This window comes from Gracilinanus agilis, chromosome 4, assembly GCF_016433145.1.
Source record: "Gracilinanus agilis isolate LMUSP501 chromosome 4, AgileGrace, whole genome shotgun sequence".
NCBI classification, from domain to species: domain Eukaryota; kingdom Metazoa; phylum Chordata; class Mammalia; order Didelphimorphia; family Didelphidae; genus Gracilinanus; species Gracilinanus agilis.
The window spans coordinates 264292566-264313585 of record NC_058133.1 but is presented as its reverse complement, the minus strand read 5'-3'; the positions used below and the strand labels follow the sequence as shown (position 1 = coordinate 264313585).

The 21020-nt window shown below is 41.2% G+C and overlaps 1 protein-coding gene across 1 annotated transcript in view; it reads right to left on the bottom strand.

Annotated features, from left to right (window-relative positions):
- KCTD20 (potassium channel tetramerization domain containing 20) overlaps nt 1–21020 on the bottom strand; it is a 72869-nt gene that overhangs the window by 12534 nt on the left and 39315 nt on the right. The window contains exons 2-3 of the mRNA XM_044674314.1: nt 15047–15252; nt 5967–6240 (exon numbers count right to left, since the gene is read on the bottom strand). Of these exons, the coding sequence (XP_044530249.1) occupies nt 5967–6240; nt 15047–15206 (434 nt within the window). The 5' untranslated portion in view covers nt 15207–15252. The remainder of the gene's footprint in view (nt 1–5966; nt 6241–15046; nt 15253–21020) is intronic.

Below are 21020 nucleotides of genomic sequence, written 5' to 3'. Positions count from 1 at the left end.
CCACCCCAACTCCAGCACAGAGCTCGACCCATAGTAAATACTTGATATATTCTCTAAATAAATAAATAACTCTTCCCTTCTGTCTCAGAATCAATATGGCATACTGGTTCCAAGGCAGAAGAGTGGTAAGGGCTAGACAATGGGGGTTACGTGACTTGCCCAGGGTCACCCAGCTAAGGAAATGTCTGATACTAGATTTGAACCTGGGACCTCCTGTCTCTAGGCCTAGCTCTCAATCCACTGAGCCACCTTGCTGCCCCTTGATATGGATTTTTCATTAATTCATTCTTGCCTGCTGAATTCTCCCCCTCTTATTTATTTTTAAGTCCTTATTTTCTTTCTTATTCATAATGTTAAAACAAAAGGTTAAGGGCTAGGCAAACGGGGTTCAGTGATTTTCCCAGGGTCAGACAGCTAGATCATACAAATACTTGTCTGAGGCCAAATTTGAACCCAGGACCTCCCAACTCCAGGTCTGCCGCCCTATCCACGGGGCCAGCTTGCTGCCCCCCTCCCCACCTTTTAAAGCTCTATTCAAATACTACCTCTGCCAACAAAGCTTTTCCCAACGGGTTGGTAAAGACTTTCTTCCTTAGACTTTGAAGCACTGTGTTGGACTACGCGCTCCCAGAAAACTGTGATGACATCTGATCTAATCATTCTATCGCCCTGAGCACAGCACAGGGTTCTGCACACAGAATGGTTCAGTTATAAATGCCAAGTTCTAGGCAACGAGGGGGTGTCGTGGATAAAGGCCAGGCCTTGGAATCCAGGGGACTCCCCTTCCATGAGGGCACAGCTAGCCTCGGGACTTTCCTAGACGGAGGATCCTGGCCCAGTCACTTCACCCTGCTGGCCTCGCTGTAAAAAGAAGGCCAGTGTCTACGCCAGAGTCAGACGAGACTCAACAACAACAGAGAAGTGAGTCTCTCAATCTTGTAGGACATGAGCTCGGAGTTATTTCTCTAGTAATAAGGATCTTCACGAGCCCATTCATTCTCTTAAAGTCACAGAATTAAAGAGTTTTCAGGCTGGAAAGGTTCATAGGGTCTGATCTCTTCATTCACAGACAGGGCATATAGCTTTTCCCAGAGCCACGCTGCGAGTTAGTGGGCAGAACCAGAACCAGAAGCTAGGTTTTCTCATCGCCACTCAGTGTTCTCTCTGCTACATAACTCCACCTAGGCCTTTTCCCATGAAGCAGCACAGATGGCTAAGGCAGTTGGCTAGAGGGATGGGTAAAATAGATCAGAAGAGAAACTAACTGGGCCACAGAAGAACTGATCAATCAATAAAGATTTATTAAGGGGGCAGCTGGGTGGCTCAGTGGATGGAGAGCCAGGCCTAGAGATGGGAGGTCTTCTGGCTTCAGATACTTCCTAGCTGTGTGGCCCTAGAGAAGTCACTTAACCCTAATTGCCCAGCCCTTGAGGCTTTTCTACCTTGAAACCAATGCACAATATTGATTCTAAGCCACGAGATAAGGCTTTTAAAAATAAATATTTAGTAAGGGCTTGCTATGTGCTAAGCACTATGCTAGGCACATAGAATAAGAAAAGAGGCAAAAGTCAGTTGCTGCCCTCTGTAATAGGGGAGAGCCCCATGGCCTGTCATTATCATCAACAAAAGGATTCTAACCAGGGAGCTAATCAGCCCTTTTACCAATGGATTTCATTCTCCTTTTCATGTACATCTAAGCCAATCCTCTCTCACAATGCTATCGTAGATGTCACACTCACCCCAAGACCTGCCCACCAAGTCTGCCTGGCTTTTCTGTCTTGGGTAGGACTTCCAAATGGTTCCAATGCTTAAAATACTGGAATGCCCAGAGCTATACCCTGCACCAATGAAGAACACATTTGGGCCAAGACTGAGGGGGGCAGGAACTTGGCCCTAAAGAAATATTTTGATATGCGAGTTTTGCTCTAGTTCAAAAGTTTGAGACATTTAAGACTGCTCCATGTTCAAACTGGTTCATTGATTAGAACCAAAAAATTAAATATGTGGGTTCAGTTTACAAAAACATTTACTCATTACTTGCTATGTTAAAGGAGACATAAAGCTTAGATAAGACACAAAGACACAGTAATAGTTCAGCTACTAAACTTTAAAAAAAAAATTCTTTTTAACTCTTACCTCGGTCTTAGAATCAATACTGTGTATTGGTACCAAGGAAGAAGAGTGGGAAAGGCTAGGCAATGGGGGTTAAGTGACTTGCCCAGGGTCACACAGCTAGGAAGTGTCTTAAATCCAAGACCTGGCTCTCAATCCACTGAGCCACCTAGCTTTCCCCATTTAGTTCAATTTAAGTTTTAATAGCATAACTACATGAACATTTGTGAGATGCCCTAGCTAATAACATTAATGGGATATCCTATAAAATCAGTTTAATATATAATATAAACTTTTGAGACACTGAATAATAACATTAATATAATAAAAATGTGTTGTGATTGAACACAAAGATAAAACCACTTCTCTGCTATTGGGGAGACACGTGTAGTTGTTTTTCTAGTTGTGGAAATGAATCAAAGCTATCCTGGCAATGTCATCCCTCAGTTCTTGTGACCAAGGGTCCCTGTTTATTTACAAGGCCATAGGCCAGGTCTGAGATGATCACCTGTGGTTGCAACATGTTATAATAAAAAATATACAGACCTCCATTCTAATCCTGGCACTGACAGGGATTAACTGTGGTCTTTTGCAAATTACTTCTCTCTTGATCTGCTTATTTATTTGTAAAATAAAAGCAATGAATCAAACAATCTCTAAGTTTTCTTCTAGCATTAAATCTTCTAATGCTTTGTTGGAGTGCTTAACTTTTTTCTTAGCCCCTTCTGGCAGCTGGGAAAGCCTATGAACCCTTTCTGAGATTATTGTTTTTAAAGAAAATAAATTACATAGGATTACAAAGGAAACTAATTATATTAAATATAGTTATCATGATATTAAAAAAAAAAGTTCATAGACTATAGGCCACCCGTCCTAGACTAAGGCAGCATGCTCTAACTATCAGAGCTAACCAGGCCCTAAATTATGACTAAACAGAAAATAGGGCTATAGAAGGGAGAGATAAGGTAGGAGTGGAGAAAAACCAAACATTTTTTTTAACCCTTACCTTCTGTTTTAGAATCACTAGTATGTATTGGTTCCAAGGCAGAAGAGCAGTAAGGGCTAGGCAATGGGGGTTTAATGACTTGCCCATTTGGGGGGCATATTTTGAAAAGAATGTAAAAACAATAGATTTTTAAAAATAAGATAAAAAGATATAATGCAAGGGAGGAGATGAGTCTACATGAAATGTTTTTTAAAGGGAAAATTACATTGTTGACAAAGGAGACAGATAATAAGGGAGCTCTGAAAGAAACCCACAAGTAAGAGGTAGTAGAAAATTTCCCATAACTTAGCAGTAAAGATGAGTTTAGAAAATGACAGAGGCCACCCGTGCTGATGAGCAATAGCCTGGCTGGGCAAACAACTTCTCTAAAAAGCTGACCTTTTCTCAAGATTAAAATGTGATCATTTAGTTGGAAATAACAGGCTTTCTCAGAAAATGGTATCTCAACTTTAGAATCCCAAAGGAAGCTTTTCCTGGTTTGTATTAAAACAATCATGTTGTAACTATTTGTTACATTCAATGTGTCTCTACCTGTCTCTCTCTGTCTTTGTCTTTATCTCTCTTTTAAAGTTGAACCAAGGGGAAATTAGGTGGCTCAGTGGATAGAGAACTAGGCCTAGAGATGGGAAGTCCAGGATTCAAAATTAAACTCAGACAGTTCCTAGCTGTGTGACCCTGGACAAGTCACTTAACTCCCACTGCTTAGCCCTTATTGCTCTTCTACCTTGGAACTGGTCTTTAGTATTCATTCTAAGACAGAAGGTAAAGTGTTTTTTGTTTTTTTTTTTTTTAATTTTTTAAACCCTTAACTTCTGTGTATTGACTTATAGGTGGAAGAGTAGTAAGGGTAGGCAATGGGGGTCAAGTGACTTGCCCAGGGTCACACAGCTGGGAAGTGGCTGAGGCCGGATTTGAACCTAGGACCTCCCGTCTCCAGGCCTGGCTCTCAATCCACTGAGCTACCCAGCTGCCCCAGAAGGTAAAGTTTTAAAAGAAGGTGATTATCTCATCTTTGTTATTTGAATCAGGTTGATTCTAAGAATTCCAAAGTAAACTTTTCTGGTTTGTTGTGCAGGGCATTTGTTACTCCATCTGTTTGTCTCTGTCCCTTTTCTTTGTACAAAGCTACACTCCACATTGGTTATTTCAGCACTTTTCCTACATAAAACAGCTTAGGGTATCTTTCTTGCACATCTTCCTTACTAGACTAGACAAGTTTGCTAACTCCAAATGACAGGTGGTTTAAACTGAGGCCAGAAGCAACTAAACATAGGAGACAGTGAGGTGTAGTGGGAGAAGTGCTGGCATTGAAGATCTGGATCTGAAGCTAGGCACTGTCCCTAATTACCTGTGTGACCTTGGATAAATCACTTCACTTAACCTTAATTCACTTAATCTCTTCATTTGTAAAATAAAGGGGATAGGTGATTGCTAAGATTCCTCCTAGCATTTATGAACCCATAATGAATCTATCTCCTCCTGACTAAGAGACTGGAGGGGGTTAGAGAAAAAGCCTTGGTGTTTCTGGACTATTTTCTACCACTATAACTATATTTTATTTTCATTTTAAGGAATTTATTCAACCACACAGGTTTGTGTATGGGCACAAAAAAAAAAAAAGCTCCCTACCTTACATACACATCTCTTACCAATCTGTCCTCTTTTATGGAGGGATAAATGAGTTTTCAAAAATACTGGTGTCATTAGCAGATTGGCCAATGACAATAAAAGGAAATAATAAATGTTGGAGGGGATATGACAAAATTGGGACACTAATACATTGCTGATGGAGCTGTGAACTGATCCAACCATTATGGAAGGCAATTTAGAACTATGCCCAAAGGACTTTAAAAGACTCATGCCCTTTGATATAGCAATACCACCACTAGGTCTGTACCCCAAAGAGATAAAAAATGGGAAAGGATCAGTTTGTACAAAAAGATTTATAACTGCTCTTTTTGTGGTAGCAAAAAATTAGAAAATGAGAGGATGTCCCTTGATTGGGGAATGGCTGAAAAAATTGTGGTATATGCTGGTGATAGAATACTATTGTGCTAAAAAGAATGATGAACTGCTTGATTTCTATAAGAAATGGAAAGACCTCCACGAACTGATGTGGAGTGAAACGAGCACAACCAGGAGAACATTATACACAGTAACTGAAACATTGTGGAACAATCGAATGTAACAGACTTTGCTACTAATAGCAATGCAATGATCCAGGACAATCCCGAGTAACTTATGAGAAAGAACATCCAGAGAAAGTACTGTAGGAGCAAAAACACAGAAGAAAAACATGGTGACTGGATGGGTATATAACTGGGCTTTTGGTTTTAAAAGATCCCTCTACTGCAAATATGAATAACATGGAAATAGGTTTTGAACAATGATACATGTATAACCCAGTGGAACTGCTTGTCAGCTCTGGGTGGGGGAAGAAGGGAGGGAGAAAACATGAATCATGTAACCATGGAAAAATATGTTAAAAATAAAATTATATTAAAAAACTAAAAGTAAATGAAAACACTGGTATCATTCTTTTCCCTAGCCTCTTTAGGCAGGTAGGTGTATAACTATTTCTATGGGCATTCTAAATAACAGGTATGACCAAAGAGGGGTGTGATAGTAAATGTTTAACAACTAGGTGCACAATACATCTTTAAGTTTGATCTGCATTATTAACTTTTCCTCCATCACTTTCTTAAATCTAGACAATGAGTAAAATAATAAATCAAGCCCTGATTTGTAGAGTTTGTGGAATTGCTGGGTGTATGGTTCCAGCACAACTCTGAGTATAGCCATTATTCCCATTCCAAGGAACAAAGTGAAATTGTGGGGAATCTGTTACCTTCCCAACATGGTGTCCGGATGAGCAGTGAATATCTGTGGGTTGACCACAAAACGAGTGCCATCTACAAGGAGTGTCACCTTCTCTGGAGCATGGGGGTAGGAATTACAGCTGAAGCCCAAATTGCTGGTTGCAAATCGTTCTGGACCAGTATAGGGCTCATGGCTCCTTTTATTTCCACTTTGGAAGCAAGGGCCTTTGATGTCTTCAGGAAGACTTGGGATGTTCGAGAAATGGTGATTGGCCGGCTGAGAAGCGTAATCGAGCAATGAATCTACAAACAAACCAAAAATCAACTTTCAGAAAAAAAATTTAAGAAGAAAGATTTTGTTCTAGGCATCTAGATGCTTTATTTCCAACATGTTTTTTCCTATGCATTTCTTCTTCTTCTTCTTTTTAAATGGAAGAAGTAGGGGGCAACTAGTGGATTCAGTGGATTGAGAGCCAGACCTAGAGATGTGACATCTTGGATTCAAATGTATCCTCAAACACTTCCAAGCTGTGATCCTGGACAAGTCATTTAACTCCCATTTCCTAGCTTTTACCATTCTTTAGCCCTAAAACTGATACTCTGCATCAATTCTAGGATAGAAGAAGGCAGGAGAGGGGCAAGGTTTGTATTTTTTTTTTAAATAAATGAAAAGAGCAGTGATTTGAGTGTAATTAGTATCATTCCCTGATTAGAAAATAATGGACAGTGGGTAGGGTTTCTTACTACTCAAAAGAAATTTTGCTTTTCTATAGAAAATGTGGTTGATATTGCCTGTGCTGCCCTACCTCCTCCTCAAACCTGAAGAGTATTCTTATTTTTAGATCTCTGTTCTATGGACCAGAGAAACAGATTGTATTTGCTATGTACCAAGAATGTTTCTTCTGTAGAGCACCTGAAAATATTTCTGGGTTTTGCTGTTATTGTTTGGTTTTGCTTTTGTTTTTTTGAGATGGGTTCTCTCAATCTTACCCAGGCTAAAAGAACAACAGCCCCCTAGGGGCCCTACCCTACCACGGCCAGATACAGAGCTGCGACCCAGGGGGAAATGCCAGCTGCTCCCCCATTAGGCACCTTGGTGGCCCCCCTCCTCCCAGAGGGCTCAGCAAGTTAGTGCCAGTCTCAGTGTGGACAACTGATGGGCTTTAGCCCTCCTATAGTTGAGAACTCCTGGGCTTAAGTGATCCACCTGCCTCAGTCTTGCCTGGAGCTGGGATTCTAGGCAGGTACCACCACACCCAGCAAAATCTTTCTAAGGCCAGATTTGAACCCAAGACCTTCTATGTCTAGGCCTGGCTCTCCATCCACGGAGCCACCTAGCTGCCCCCCTGCTCCTTCCATTCAAAATAAAACAAAACAAAAGAAACCCTTACCTTCCATCTCAGAATAGACACAAACTATCAGCTGCAAGGCTGAAGAGCGGTAAGGACTACCCTTTATTTCCCCAGAAACAGGTGGTGTCTTCTCCTGCGTTTTGAACTCTGTACACGCAGCTAGCTACCTGGGCAGATAATCCCTAATTCAATTAGCAGGCACTAGAGCAGGTCCCTCAAGGAGAAGAAAATCTCAGGCCCCTAGCCCTAGCCCATGGTCTCTGGCTTCCAGGAAATTCACATCCACTTTTTTTTGAAGGCCCTTACCTTCCATTTTAGAATCAATACTGGGTATTGGCTCCAAGGCAGAAGAGTAGAAAGGACTAGGCAATGGGGGTTAAGTGACTTGCCCAGGGTCACACAGCTAGAGGCCAGATTTGAAACCAGGACCTCCAGTTTCTAGGCCTGGCTCTCCATCACTGAGCCACCTGGCTGCCCCCACATCCGCTCCAGTTCTAACCATAGCCTTTCACTTTGACTTTCCCCAGGCCCACTGGCATAAGTGCTTTGATAAGGGTTGGGCCACTGACAATTTTCTTTTAATATGACTCATGCACTGAAGGGAATGACCATGTATTCCTCTAATTGAACATCCTGGTATCCAGTCAGGGGGCGGGCATGGTGTGCAATGGGGGTGGGGCGCTGGCACACAGTCTTGGGGGGGGGGCTTGGCAAAGGGTCCCTAAAAAGTTCCAAAAGGTTCCCCATCATTGGTATAGTATAATATAATATAGAAAGCAAGGAGCAACTGGAATCCTGAATAGCACTTCAGGTCACAGATTTAAAACTGGAGTCATTTAGTTTAATTTGAAAAATCAGAAAAAAAAAAAGAGAAAAGTGAGGCCTAGAGAGGTCAAGGGACTTGCCCAGGGTCACACAGGCATAAGAGACTGAGGTAAGATTTGAACCTAGGTCTTCTGACTCCAAATGCAGGGTTGCTGTCCCTTCCCTTACTAGTGGAGCCGGGTCTGGTGGAAAGTACACTGGCCCAGGAATAAGCAGGCCTTGATTTGAGTGTCAGGGTCATTCCTAAGAGGCCATATCTCATAGCTTCTCTAGAGTTCCATTTTCTTATCTATAAAAGAGATACTAATGCCCGTTATACCTACCCCTCGTATGAGGTTACTGTAAAGAGTAAACATGCCTGAATGCTAAAACAACCAGCACCATACAAGGAGGACTGGCTCACTCCTAAGTACTAGCCCGCCTCAGAGAACTGGATCTACAAACAAAGGGGAAAAATCAAGGGTTGCCCTGGCCAGCAGGGCCACTCTGGGAGTGACCCCCTGCAAGGCATCCAGTGGGGGAGCAGGAAGGCAAAGCCCCTGCTGCCATAAGGAAAGGAGAGCCATGGGATTGCAGCAATGAGGAGCAGCCCAGTGGGAGCCGAGCCATTACCAGTGAAGATTAGCAGGGTATCTGTGCATGCCCAGGCATGCTGGCACTTTGGAGGCGTAAGCACTGTCCCACCTGCCAGCACACTAGCCCTTAAACTTAGGTAGAAGATGGGCCAGGAGCACCTCCACTCCTCTTTTTCAAACCCTCATCTTCCATCCTAGAATCAGAAGAATGGTCCGGGCTAGGCAGTGGGGCTTGGGTGACTGGCCCAGAGTCCTATAACTAGGAAGTGTCCACGTAGCTCTCCATTTTGTGAACCCTTACTTGCTGTCTAGGACAGAAAGATAAGGGCTAGGCAAATGGGAAGTGACTTGCCCAGGGTCACATAGCTAGGAAGTATCTGAGGCCAGATTTTAACCTAAGACCTCCCATCTCCAGGTGTGGATCTCTATCTTCTGTACCACCTAGTTGCCCCTATAATGCCCTCTTTTTAAGGGACCTCCATGAAGAATGAAGTGTAAAGGGTCTTGGGAAGTTCTCCAGTTAGTTCATTTGGCCCAAAGCTTCCTCAACCCCCAAGATACTGGTGTCTTACCTAAAAACATGGCATTTGGGTGCTTTAGCAAAAGGTCACTAGACTCACTATTTACACTCTGGGAAAGACCAAATAGTCCGCTTCCCCTAGACTCTGGGAAGTTTAGAGAAGTTTAGAGAAGAAAACGAAACCAGGCCTTGAAACCGCAGGGATCACTGAGGGTCTGGTGGTGGCCAGTGGTACAAATAAATATATATGGCCTCAGTGGACCGCAGACTGCTAAAATTAGGTTAGAAAGAATTAGAGAGTAAGCAGCTTGAGAGGAAGAAATGTTTCATTTTTGTCTTTTGCCCTCTACAAGGCTCTCAATGATCTCTTAACTGCCAAACCACAGAATCACAGAATCTCAGGCATGGAAGGAATCTGAAGGATAATCTAATTTAAGTCATATCTGAGTTGGAATGCTCTCCAGAGTATCCTTGGGTTCTTCATGAATACAATGACAGAGTATGACCAAATGGCCTCAGAGGCCCTCCTGGCTCCACATTTGTGATACCAATGGCAGGTGGCTATTTCCCCAAACAAGGAATCTCCTAGCTTCTGCTCAAAGACCTCACATGATAACAGGGACCTCACTAACTCGGGAATAGCCCATTCATTTTCTGAACAATCTCCAATATATTATAAATTATCCAATTTCCAAAAGGGGAGAAATCTTCAGGCACTATTTGGGATCCCAATTGTTTGTTTTATATTACATTACATTGTTATATCATGTTAATCATATATTATATTAGTATCACGTTCGATTTTATGTTATTTTATGTTGTTATTATAGGTTTTTATTATATTATAATATATTATCACCATGTTGACTTTTCTGATAGTCTGAGACCAAATTCTCCTGGCTGCTCCCATAACTCGGATCCCCAGAAGTCTTTTTGCAGGCCTTACTCTCCTTGACCTCTATGCAGCTTTTGGCACTGTGAACCACCCCTTCTTCTAGACATACTCTCTTCCCTTGGCAGACATGAAACACTGGCTCTTGGATCTTCTCCTACCTGAAGGCTTCCCTTTCAGTCTACTTTACGATTCATCATTTCTTGTCTCCTAAGCATGAGAATCTCTTAAAGCCGTGTCCTGGACCAATTTCTCACTTTACACAATCTCTCTGGGTGGCTTCATCTAATTTCTTGGGTTCGGTTATAATCTCCACACAGATAACCCCCAAATCAATATTAATCCAGGCCTGGTGTCTCCCCTGAAATCTAGTCTTCTGTTGTCAATCGTCTGGGAACATCTCCTTTGAATATTTTATCAGTAGTTCAAACTCAACACATCCAAAATGGGACTCATCTTCTCCCTCTGAACCTGTGCCTCCTTCCTTCAAATATCTCTATGTCGAGGAAGTTGTCATCCTCCCACCAACCCAGGTGTGTCAGAGTCATACCCAACTCTTCCCTCTTCTTCATTCTCCCTACATTCAGTCATCCCCTTCTCTCTACTCACACAGTCAACTATTCTGGTTCAGGCCTTAATGACTTATCAGCTCAACTATTGTTTTTATTTTTTAAAACCTTACCATGGGGCAGCTGGGTAGCTCAGTGGAGTGAGAGTCAGGCCTAGAGACGGGAGGTCCTAGGTTCAAACCCGGCCTCAGCCACTTCCCAGCTGTGTGACCCTGGGCAAGTCACTTGACCCCCATTGCCCACCCTTACCAATCTTCCACCTATGAGACAATACACCAAAGTACAAGGGTTAAAAAAAAAAAACCTTACCTTTTATCTTAGAATCAATACTAAGAATTGGTTCCAAGGCTGAAGAGACAAGGGCTAGGCAATTGGGGTTAAGTGACTTGCCCAGGGTCATACAGCTAGAAAGTGTCTGAAACCAGATTTGAACTCAGGCCTCACAACTCCAGCCTGGTTCTCTATCACTGAGCCACATACCTGCCCCTGGCTGGACTATTGTTAATAGCTTTCTAACTGATCTCTTTGATTCTAGTTTCTCCCCTCTCAAAACTGGCAAAACAATAAAATAATTTTCCTAAGGTATAGAAGTGACCACATCATCCCCTTGCTCAAAGGCCTTCAGTTTCTCCCTATTGCCTCTAAGACAAAATCTAAAGCCTGGTATTTTGAGTTCCTCAGAATCTAATTCCAACCTAACTTTCTAGATGTATCTCATGTTACTTTCTTTCATGACCTCAACATTCCAGCCAAACTAGCTTCCCAATTCACTATTCCATCTCCCACTTCCCTGCATTTGCACAGACTACTCTCTATTTTTGGAACACATATAACTTCCTTCTCATCCCTTGTATCCATCTCCTCTTTGCTCTCACACACACCAATCTAACCCCTACAGAGCTTGCCATTCCTCTTAAGGTCAGGCGTCATCTCTATGCAACCTTTCCCAGTCCATTCTATTATTAATGCTCTTTCTTTCTCCAAATTATCTTCTATCTACTTATCTGAATACATGTCCTACCTGTCTGTCCACTCCTACTCAATCTCTTTTACTGAATCATCATTCGTGGCCTGCCCCCTAATTTCAAAGCTTCTCTGTCGTGAGATCTCATCTCTTCTCTCTCTCTGCCTCATCTGGTTATCTCATCAGCTCCCATGGTTCAATTTTTACCTCTACCCAGATGGCTTTTTATATTCCTCTTTATAAATATAAATATATGTAAATACAAATCTTTGTATTCAGCCTTTATATTCCTTTTTTTTTTTTGGCATGTCACTACCCATTCCTATCCCTCCCATCCTTCTCCTCAAAAGAGCACTTTCCCTTGTAACTAATATGTATAATCCAGCAAAATAAATGAATGTATTGGTCATGCCTGAGAACTCAAATCTTATTTTATTATCTCTAGTTCATTATCTCACTGTTGAGAGATTGAAAGCATTTTTCATACTCAGTCTTTTGAAGCTATTTTTGTTCCCACAACAACTCGTTTTTACTTGTTAATGAGAATCAAACCTTGAATCATATTTCCATTTTTTGGTTCCTTCATTTAATTAAAAAGTTTCATCTGTCCCCCTCCCACTATGATCTACGCATTGAGTAAAAAAAAATTTTAACCTGAAAAATAAAGCTCTCAATAATATATGCATATGAGCCAGATGGGAGGTCCTAGGTTCAAATCTAGCCTCGGACACTTCCTAGCCGTGTGATCCTGGACAAGTCACTTGACCCAAATTGCCCAGCCCATACCACTCTTCTGTTGTATTGATTCCAAGAAGGAAGGTATGAGTTTAAAAAAAAAAAAGAAAGAACCTTCAGAGTTTCCTCTGGGGTAAAACAAATATTCTTCAAGTTGGCATTGAAAGCACTTTATAATCTTGCTCAAGGATATCTTTCAATTATTATCTCATATTACTTCCCTTCAGGTCCTCAACATTCTAGCCAAATAGGCCTAATTGTTTTCCCCTAAAATGACCCTCATTTCCCACATCCACATCTCTGCAGAGAAGGCATTTGGACTGTGATCCCTCTTTAGATCCCTAGATTTTCTGCTCATGGGTCACCTCCAACAGAAAACTTTTCTTGATGACTCCTTTTCTCATTAGTCAATTTGTCCTTAATTTGTCCTTGTCCTTAAATCATCATGTATGTATTTATCCGTTTATATGCTATATTGTCCTAGTAGAATTCTTTTCAGTGCAAATTACTTGGGACAAAGTAAAATAATTAATTTTGCACAATTTAAACTTATACAATAAATCTTACAACTTATTTTTAAATCTTTTGTTTTTTCAAACTCTTATTTTTTTGTCTTAGTAAGAAGGCTAATGGGGTTAAGTGACTTACCCAGAGTCCTACAGCTAGGAAGTGTCTGAGGACAGATTTAAACCCAGGTCCTCCAAACTAAAGGTCTGGTGTTCTATCCACTGTGCCACCTAACTGCCCCCACTTTTTACACGTTTTAAAAAAACTTTGAATGTGCAATATGTCTTCTTTTTTGCTGAAATCACTTGTTTTATGTAATTTAGCATTGAATCCATATGATTTTGACACAATTTTCTCAGTTCTTCATTATGAAATCAAACATATTGGCTATTGAACATATCTTTGGCAAACAGTCCATTTTTCCAAAAATAGCCTACAGCCATGTTGGCGAGGACATGGCAATCGTGCCCTAGCAGCATGGAGGTGGCTGCTTCCCTCCCCCTCTCCACATGGGCCTGAGGACATTTTTTGCAAGCCATGCCCTGCCCCTGCCCAGCTGCCCAATGCAAGCACTTCCTCCCTCCCCTGACTGGGTAATGTGGGGGAAGTTCAAAAGTGGCCTGAAGGTGCAGTTTGAGTACAATCTCTAAAAGGTCTGGCCTAGAGTATGGCCCATAGGTTTTCCATGCAATTTAAATTAGGTAACTTGAAGTATGTTTTTTTTTTTTCATTTCCTAGAAAGATTTCTTAACCTTCTGTAATGTGTGGAATGGTATAAGTTCATGCTGCAGAATTCCATCTCCATCTGGGAATTTCTATAATTCTGGAACAATTTTATTTCTCAGTTTGTTATTATATTTATCAGAGTTCACTATTTTCTCAATGGACACTAGATGTCTAGGTCCACTGGAGGATAAAAATAATCCCTAATACATTTTTGGACAAGATGTTTTTGCATTCCACTCTGGTGAAGAGCCTGTACTGGGCTTGTTCTGATAGTAGTTTTGGTATTACCTTGAATTAAAATGTGAGTTTCATCAGTAAATGTGATCTTTCTCCAAACTTCAGTACTTCAGTCTTTGTATTGTCTTGATCATGAGAAGCATTTTTTTCTTTATAAAAAATGATTAGTAAAATTTTTTACTAGGCTTCTCATCATTCTTCAGATTGCAAGAAGCTTATATGCCTTAGGAGAAGCATCAGTAATAGCCCCTCCAGCTGCCAGGTAACTAAAGAGCTCTGCTTATTTCCTGAGCATCGATGAAGTTGTTTCACAGCAAAAGTTTATCAATTCTTGGCATTATTTTGAATTTGGAACTGCTCTTTGCTTTAGTCCTACTGATCCTGTTATGTTGTGGTCTTAAATGATCCTTGAAAAACTTGACTTATGTGCACATCAAAAGCTGATGAAATATCACACAATCTTTTCCTCCCAACCCATATGTTACATCTTGGAATAGATACTAAGTTTTGGTTCCAAGGCAGAAGACAGGTAAGGGCTTAGCAATGAGGGGGTTAAGTGACTTACCCAGGATCACACAGCTGGAAGTGTCTGAAGTCAGATTTGAACCCAGGAAGATTCTGGATTCCAGGTCCTGGCACTTCCAGGCCCAGGCCATTGCACCACCTAGCTGTCTTCCCCTCCTCCTACTCACTCTCCCCCACAATAAAATCACTGGCCCCATGCTTGAGAATTAAAGTCTACGACAATAATTACTTTGAACTTCTCTGGCCTTCAGACCTGGCAGGATGGGGGACTACAGATTAGGTACATAGGCCTGCCTAGGCCCACAGGCCAAGCCTTCTTTTCTGATGAGGCCCCATATCATCTCCATACCTGCCTTTCAATGAGGGATGCTAACTTTAGAAAACAGATTAGAATCATTTCTTTGGTCTGGGCAGAAGTTTACACAAATATAATGAAGCATAGCACAGATGGAAAGGAAAGCGTGAATCAAGTGTGGAAAAAAAGTCACTAGTGCCTCAGTTTCAGGATACAAGGCAAATGTACTTTTGTTTGGACAAACTTTTTAGAGAATTACCGTAATTCTGTACTCTTCCAGGCTAGCAGGACCACTGTGTAAAATAACCTTCTTAATACCTCAATAAGAGACTGTCCAGTTTTCAGAGAGATCCCCCAAACCAAGGTAATTAAGACCACGTTACATACCATCATTCCTGGAACACATGGGAAGGTTAGGATTTTGCAAGCAGGATGATGTCAGGCAATTTTCTTCTTTTTCTTGGGATGAACCTGGAATATTTTCCACTAAGTAGCTGGATTCCTGGCGTATTGACCTGTCGCCTTCACTGGCCCGATGAATATTCATTCTTGGGCTCCGTAATGTGAGTTTTCCACTTGACCAGGGGAAAATCCTAGAAGATGGGAGATTGAGTGATTTAGAACTCAGATGTTTCAGACTTTCTCATGAGGCAAGAAGTCTGACCTCACAGACCTAAAAACTCATGTTTGCCCAAGAGGAGTATCTCCTTCTGCCTCGAACATTTCAATGATTACTATAGCAAAGATGCTGATGTCCACAGGCTTCAGACCACCCAGTAGGAAGTGATTAGGAATGTGTACTAACTCACACCCAAGGAAAGGGGTCAAAGAGCAGCATCAGTCCAAATACAGTCAGAAAACCACTGACTTCCTGGCACCTAGGTGGCCCATTGGACAGACAAATGGACTTTGGAGTCAGGAAGACCTGAGTTCAAATCTTGTCTCAGATGCTTACTCTGTGGCATAGGCCAAGTCTCAGCCTCAGTTTCCTCATTTGTAAAATGGAGATAATAAATACACCTACAATAGCATCAACCTTACCAGGGTTTTGTGAAAATGAGATATTTATAAAATTCTTTGTAAACTCTAAAGTGTAATTACTATTATTATTTCTGGTACTTTTATAAACAATTTTATACAAGTAATCCAAATGGTTGCAATATTGATACAATATGATATTTAAGCCAGTTGAAAACATTGGGGCAACTTTTTTTTAAATACAGGGCTCCCCCTACCCCAGATATAATTTCAGAAGAGAATAACACTGAATTATTCTGTAAGAAGAAAAAAAACCCCGACAAACTTCAGTAGTGTTTTCCATTATAAGCAATGAGAAATTAAAAAGTCACAAATATAATGCCAGTAGGAAACAATTTTTAAAAAATACTACTGGGGAAGTCCTTAGCAAAATTGTGGAATAGATGGTTTATCTTGGGGAGTCAATTTCCCTTTCTTTACAACCCCCTTTACGCCATCCACCTCATGCTTCTGACAGGTTAAACTCACTTTTTTTATCCCCTCCTGGTCAAAACTTGCACTAAGATTAGAATCTGAAAAGCTTATTCACACCAGGGTAAAAATTCAATCAAAGCATATCTGTTTGCACTTATTACATGATAGGTATTATACTAGGCACAGGGCATATAAAGGCAAAAAAGCAAAAAAATGAGGCGAGCATCCCTACTCTCAGAGATATATTATATTGATGACATATAACTCATAAAAGATAAATAAATACAAAGAATTATGACAAAGCAGAGAATACTAAAAACTGCAAGGAATCTGAAACAGGAGGCCCCTGGGCTGAACAATGAAGGAAGTTAAGAATTCTGAAGAATGGAGCAATGTTTTATATATACAAAAAGATGAAAGAAGGTCTACTACTGAATTCAAGTCTACTTTGGTTGAAATGAAGAATGTATGAAAAAGAATAATAGGGAGCAACTAGGTGGTTCAGTAGATTGAGAGTCAGGCCCAGAGACGGGCTCTGGCCTCAGACACTTCCTAGCTGTGTGACCCTGGGCAAGTCACTCAACTCCCATTGCCTAGCCCGTCTCATTTTTCTGCCTTGGAACCAATACACAGTAGTGTTTCCAAGATGGAAGGCAAGGGTTAAAAAAAAAAAAAAAAAGAATAGGCAATGAAGCTGGAAAGGGAGGTTGCAACCAATCTGTGGAGATCCTAAAATGCCAGACTGAAGAATCTGTGTTTTATCTTAGAGGGAAAAGGAAGCCATTGAAGATTTTTGAGCAGGGTAAATAATTTAGGAAAATTACTCTAAACATTATGGGCAGAATGGATCAAAGATGAGAGTCTGGAAGGAGGAAGTCCCATTAGTGTAAGCAAATGATGATGAAGGTTTGAAGTTGGGTAATAGCTGTTTGACTGGAAAGAACGAGATAGAAAGGGTTTGTCACAAACCTCAATGACTGGGAAGAAAGATAGTGGTGTCCTACAAAGAAATAATAAAGTTTGGTAGAGATGGAGCTTGGAGTGAGGGGAAAATGATAGGTCCTATTTTGGATATGTTGAGTAAAATTGAAGAATAACTCATAAATTTTTGTATCAGCTGTTTGTTTTTGTTAAGTCATTTGTGAAAGGAAATTCTTTATTCTCTTTATCTATTTTTAGTTAACACTTATTTAACCCCTACTTAATACTTTGTTATCAAGTAATAGAATTCACAAGTCACTTACTTGAAGAAGAGAATTCATAAGTCACTTACTTGTAGGGCTCCACCCTTTTAACCCAATCAGTCAGAAACTTGTGAATTCTTTGATAAGAGTTGACACCTTCAGAGAGTGAGAAGTGGATCCCACAGACACTTCTGGGGCAGTGCTAGGCAATTTGGAAGCTGTGATTGGCCCCTGTGAAGAGGGGAAGGGACAGGAGGTGACTATAAAAAATCTTGAAAGTCTTTGGCTGGAGGTCGTCATCCTGAATTTTCAGTTGAAAGGATCTTAGATTGGGACCGCAGCTTGGAGCTACGACTTAGAGCTACGACTTGGACCTAGGACTGTGGCTCTTGGACTGCTTCTGGATCTTCTCCTTTGGAGTTTCTCCTGATGAGTGAAAAGCTGACCCTCCTTTCCTGGCTTCTGGAGAGATTAGTTCCAGAGAGGCCTCCCCTTCTTGGAGGAGGAGGAGGCCTCGTGGGTTGAATCCTTGCTTAATTTACCACCAAGTCCTCCAGCTGAGGGGTTAATGAGCCCTGTGTGGGTTGAGCTGGTGACCAGAGCAACATTTAGTGTGATAAGCTAGACTTCTTCACTCTACCCTCTTTCACATTTCTCTACTTTCACTCACTCCACCTCTTTGTAAATAATGCTACTGAAAGTCATTTTGACTTGGGCTGTATTAATTTTAAAATAAGTGACCACAGTATTATCTTAGAATTCTCATATATATATAGTCCAATCACAAAATTTAATTCCTTACACATTTTTAATTATGTCAAACTCTCTGTGACCATATTTGTTTGTTTGTTTGTTTTTTGCAGAGATACTAGAATGGTTTGTGATTTCCTTCTCCAGCTCATTTGACAGATTAGGAAACTGATGCAAACAGGATAAAGAGACTTGTCCAGGGTCATGGAGGTAGTAAGTGTCTAAGGCTGCATTTGAACTCTGGAAAGTAAATCTGGCACCCTATCCACTGGGCCACCTAACTGCCCATGCTTAGCTGTCAAAACAGGGCATAATGTGTGGTGCTACCAAAAGTAGCCCCTTCCTATCTTTGACAAACATATATTAAGAAAATACTAAGTGTAACAAAGTATTGTAATTTAAATGGAGATGAATGTCTCTGCTCTTAAGGACCAGAATCTCAACACAAGACAGAGGTATACATGGGTTTTTGTGGTGTTTCAGCAAAGCTCAGGATAAGGGCATGCAAGGAAGGAAGCCATTTTAGGAACAAAGAATATAGCCAGTCCACAATGAAGGGCACTTTTAACATTAAAATTTATAAATGCACACTTAAAAAAAATAACCTTTACCTTCCATCTTTAAATGTACTGGTTCTAACATTGAAGAGTGGTAAGGGTTAGGCAATGGGGATTAAGTGACTTGCCCAGGGTCACATAGGTAGGAAGTGTTTGAGGTCACATTTGAACATAGGACCTCCTGTATCTAGGTCTGACACTCTATCCACTGAGCCACCCAGCTGCTCCTCACATATTTTTTTTTTTAAACCCTTGTACTTCGGTGTACATAGGTGGAAGAGTGGTAAGGGTGGGCAATGGGGGTCAAGTGACTTGCCCAAGGTCACACAGCTGGGAAGTGGCTGAGGCCGGGTTTGAACCTACGACCTCCTGTCTCTAGGCCTGACTCTCACTCCACTGAGCTACCCAGCTGCCCCTCCTCACACATTTTTAATGCTGGAAAATTCTACTCTCCACAGAAGGCAGGAATTTATATTGTTGGGTTGAATGTGTTACAGCAACAGCTTGTTTCTCCTCTTTCCCCCTACTTCTGCTTCTCCTAACAGAAAGTACAATTTTTAAATATAAGAACTTTTCTAGAATGCATGAATGCCCTGTCCTAGTTTTCAACTTTAGATCTTAGTCAGTAAGGAAGTGTTGGGAAGAACAGAAACATACAGAAACAGAGATGAGGAAGAGAAAGGGAGGGAGAGAGGAAAGGGGTAGAGAGACAGAGAGGCAGAGACAAAGACTAAAGATAGCATCAAGGAGAGAGGGGGAGCGAGGGAAAAGGGACAGAGATAGAGAGAGAGAGAGACAAAAATGAGCAAGAGAGAGCCAGAGACAAGAGGGAGGGAGGAAGAGAGAAAGAAAAAAGGGGAAGAAATCACAGGATCATATATTTAAAGGGTCCTTAGGTGGGGGACCTGAGACTCAGAGAGATTAAAGGATGCTTAATGTCATAGAAGTAGAAAGTGGCATAGTCAGAATTTGAACCCAGGAGTCCAAGTTTTTGTATTTCAAGTTTAAATTTCCTAATTCCTCAAAGTGTACATACCTCACAAGTATCTTCTAATAGGTTTATTATCATTTTACTCTACCTCACTAGTGTATTTTATTATTGTTATTCAGTTGTGTCCACATCTTTGTGACCCCGTGGACCAACTGTCTATGGGGTTTTCATGGCAAAGATACTGCAGGGGCTTGCCATTTCCTTCTCCAGACCATTAGTTATTAGCCTTCTGCTAGTCTGCAAATAGAACATTTGGTCTATAGAGTAGATTTTTAAAAATAAATGTTTTTCCTAAAATACTGACTAAAGTTTAAAAGTTAAAAATTCCCTAGGCTAAAAATGGCACAAGAACTATACTTCAGGGTACTTGAAAACACTTCCCTAAAGTAATTTTAAAGCTTCTCCTGAAAAATGTGTTGACATTACTAACTCTATTAGCAAACCCTTTTTCTTCACAGAGTATCAAATATTTGTAAAGCACTTAGCACAGTACTTGGCACATATTAGGCACTTCGATAATGTTTGTTCCCTTCCTTTCCCCATAGTGCTTGTCATGTTGTAGTTCAGCCATTTTCAGGCATATCTGACTTTCCATGACCCCATTTGGGATTTTCTTGGCAAAGATACTGGGCTGGTTTGCCATTTCCTTCTCAAGCTCACTTTACAGATGAGGAAATGGAAACAGAGTTAAGTGACTTGTCCAAGGCCACACAGTTAAGTAGATGTCTGAAGCTATTTGAACTCAGGGCTTCCAGACTTCTGGCTAGCACTCTATCCACTACTCAGTTGGCACACCTGACACACAGTGGGTGTTTAATAAATGTCTGAATGATCATGATGGATTGACTCAGAGATGGCAGTGGCCTGCAGGGAAACCTAATCACATGCCTATACAAGAAGAGAAAGGGTCAGCTGACACACGAAAAGAGGAAGTGCTCTTCTCAAGGAAGCTATTCAAATCCTTTAATGCCAACATAAGTCAGAAATGCTTCTGCCTGATTCTGGGAAGCAGGAATTGTTCCCAGTCTGGGTTGCCCCTTCTCCCAGCAGTTTGCACTTCCTCACATGCTGATACCTTTTCATTCTGATTCCTGTCAGGGCTGAAGATGGAGAGCTGGACCTCAGGAACCCCCTCGATCCCCTGAACTTTTCTGAGGTTCCTCTTATTTCCTGACCTATATAAGCAACCAGGGACCTTCCCATCCAGAGGGACTTTGTGACTATCTTGCCCTTTGTGATCAGGAGAGAGTATAAGAGCAGTCTTGGCATTCCACCTGGTTAGGACCATGCTACCCATGCCTCCTGCCACCCTCTTTCTCCTCCTATGGATTAGTTTTCTCTAAAAGGCAACAGAGAAGGGGCAGCGAGGTGGCTCAGTGGATAGAATGCTGGAGTGCTTAGAGATGGGAGGTCTTGGGTTCAAATCT